This window comes from Meleagris gallopavo, unplaced genomic scaffold (assembly GCF_000146605.3).
Source record: "Meleagris gallopavo isolate NT-WF06-2002-E0010 breed Aviagen turkey brand Nicholas breeding stock unplaced genomic scaffold, Turkey_5.1 ChrUn_random_7180001869387, whole genome shotgun sequence".
Classification (NCBI taxonomy): domain Eukaryota; kingdom Metazoa; phylum Chordata; class Aves; order Galliformes; family Phasianidae; genus Meleagris; species Meleagris gallopavo.
The window spans coordinates 1-1,105 of NW_011134386.1; the positions used below are offsets into that span (position 1 = coordinate 1).

The 1,105-nt window shown below is 62.4% G+C and overlaps 1 protein-coding gene across 1 annotated transcript; it reads right to left on the reverse strand.

Annotated features, from left to right (window-relative positions):
- Positions 1 to 5: 5 nt before the first annotated feature.
- On the reverse strand, positions 6 to 1,079 carry LOC109364554 (vegetative cell wall protein gp1-like; the record flags this gene model as incomplete). Its single annotated transcript, XM_019611181.2, has 1 exon — positions 6 to 1,079. A coding segment is annotated over exon 1 (960 nt), but the record flags the coding sequence as incomplete, so codon positions are not given.
- Positions 1,080 to 1,105: the final 26 nt, after the last annotated feature.

Below are 1,105 nucleotides of genomic sequence, written 5' to 3' on the forward strand. Positions count from 1 at the left end.
ATGGTGTCCCCCCCTCCCTGGTTTGGGGTGGGGGATGCGCTGAGGTCGGGAGCTGTGATGGAGGTGTGAAATAAAGATGTTGGTTGAGAGGAGTGGGATGGGATGAGGGTACAATGGGGTGGGAATGGGTTGGGAGGCAGGGGATGGTGATGGAGTGGGGGCAAAGGGTGCAGGGATGGGACTGGAAGGACCACAGTGGGGTGGGGATAGGGATGGGAGGGCAAAATGGGACAGGGATGGGCTTGGGGTGCTGTGGACCTGTGGATGAATTGAGGGAGATGGAGAAGGGGAGGCAAACGGTGCAGAGATGGGGTTGGGAAGCAAGGATATGGGGAAGTCACATGGAGCAGGGCCAGGGGTGCTGGGAACCCCAAGGATGCAGGGATGGAGGGGGTAATAAGGGGTGCAGGGATGGGGTTGGGTGGGTCTGTTGTAGGAATGGGACATGAGAGGTTGAAATGGGGATCGGGGTGATGGAGTCCCCGGGGATGGGATGGGAGCTGCTGTGGGGGCAGGGATGTGGCTGGGGACCTCAGGGGTGCCATGGGGCCAAGCAGGATGGGCTCAGCATGAGGCTCTATGCCGCATGAAGCACTGGGTGCAGGTGAAACCAAGACAGGTTTCCGGGCGGGGCGGGGGGGGGAAACCCTGGGGTACAGCCCCGTATGGGGCCCACGTGTGGGCACGGGAGAATGAGGGCAGAACAGCCGCAGGAGGAGGAGGGGAACGGGGGCAGGACCAGGGCCCCCATGGGTGCCATTGGGAGAGTTGGGATTGGGGCTCCCCCCATGCACACATCTGCATCCTGTGGGGCTTTTTATAGTATGGGGCCGGAGGGGAGTGTGGCATCCCCACAGCACCCAACTGCAGCCCTCACCCTGCGGTTTCCTGCACAGCTGCAGCTCTGGGGACTTGCTTAACATGAAGGGGGGGTGGGGGTGTTGGGGGCACGAGCTGCAGGGCATGGCTTGGGGAGCGGGGTGCAAGGTACTGGGGCATGGCCTGGCAAGGGGTGCGAGGCACAGGGGTGCAATGAGTAACAGTGCTTTGCATGGGGGGGGCTGTGGGATATTACGGGGCTACGGCACATTGGGGAGCTGTGGCA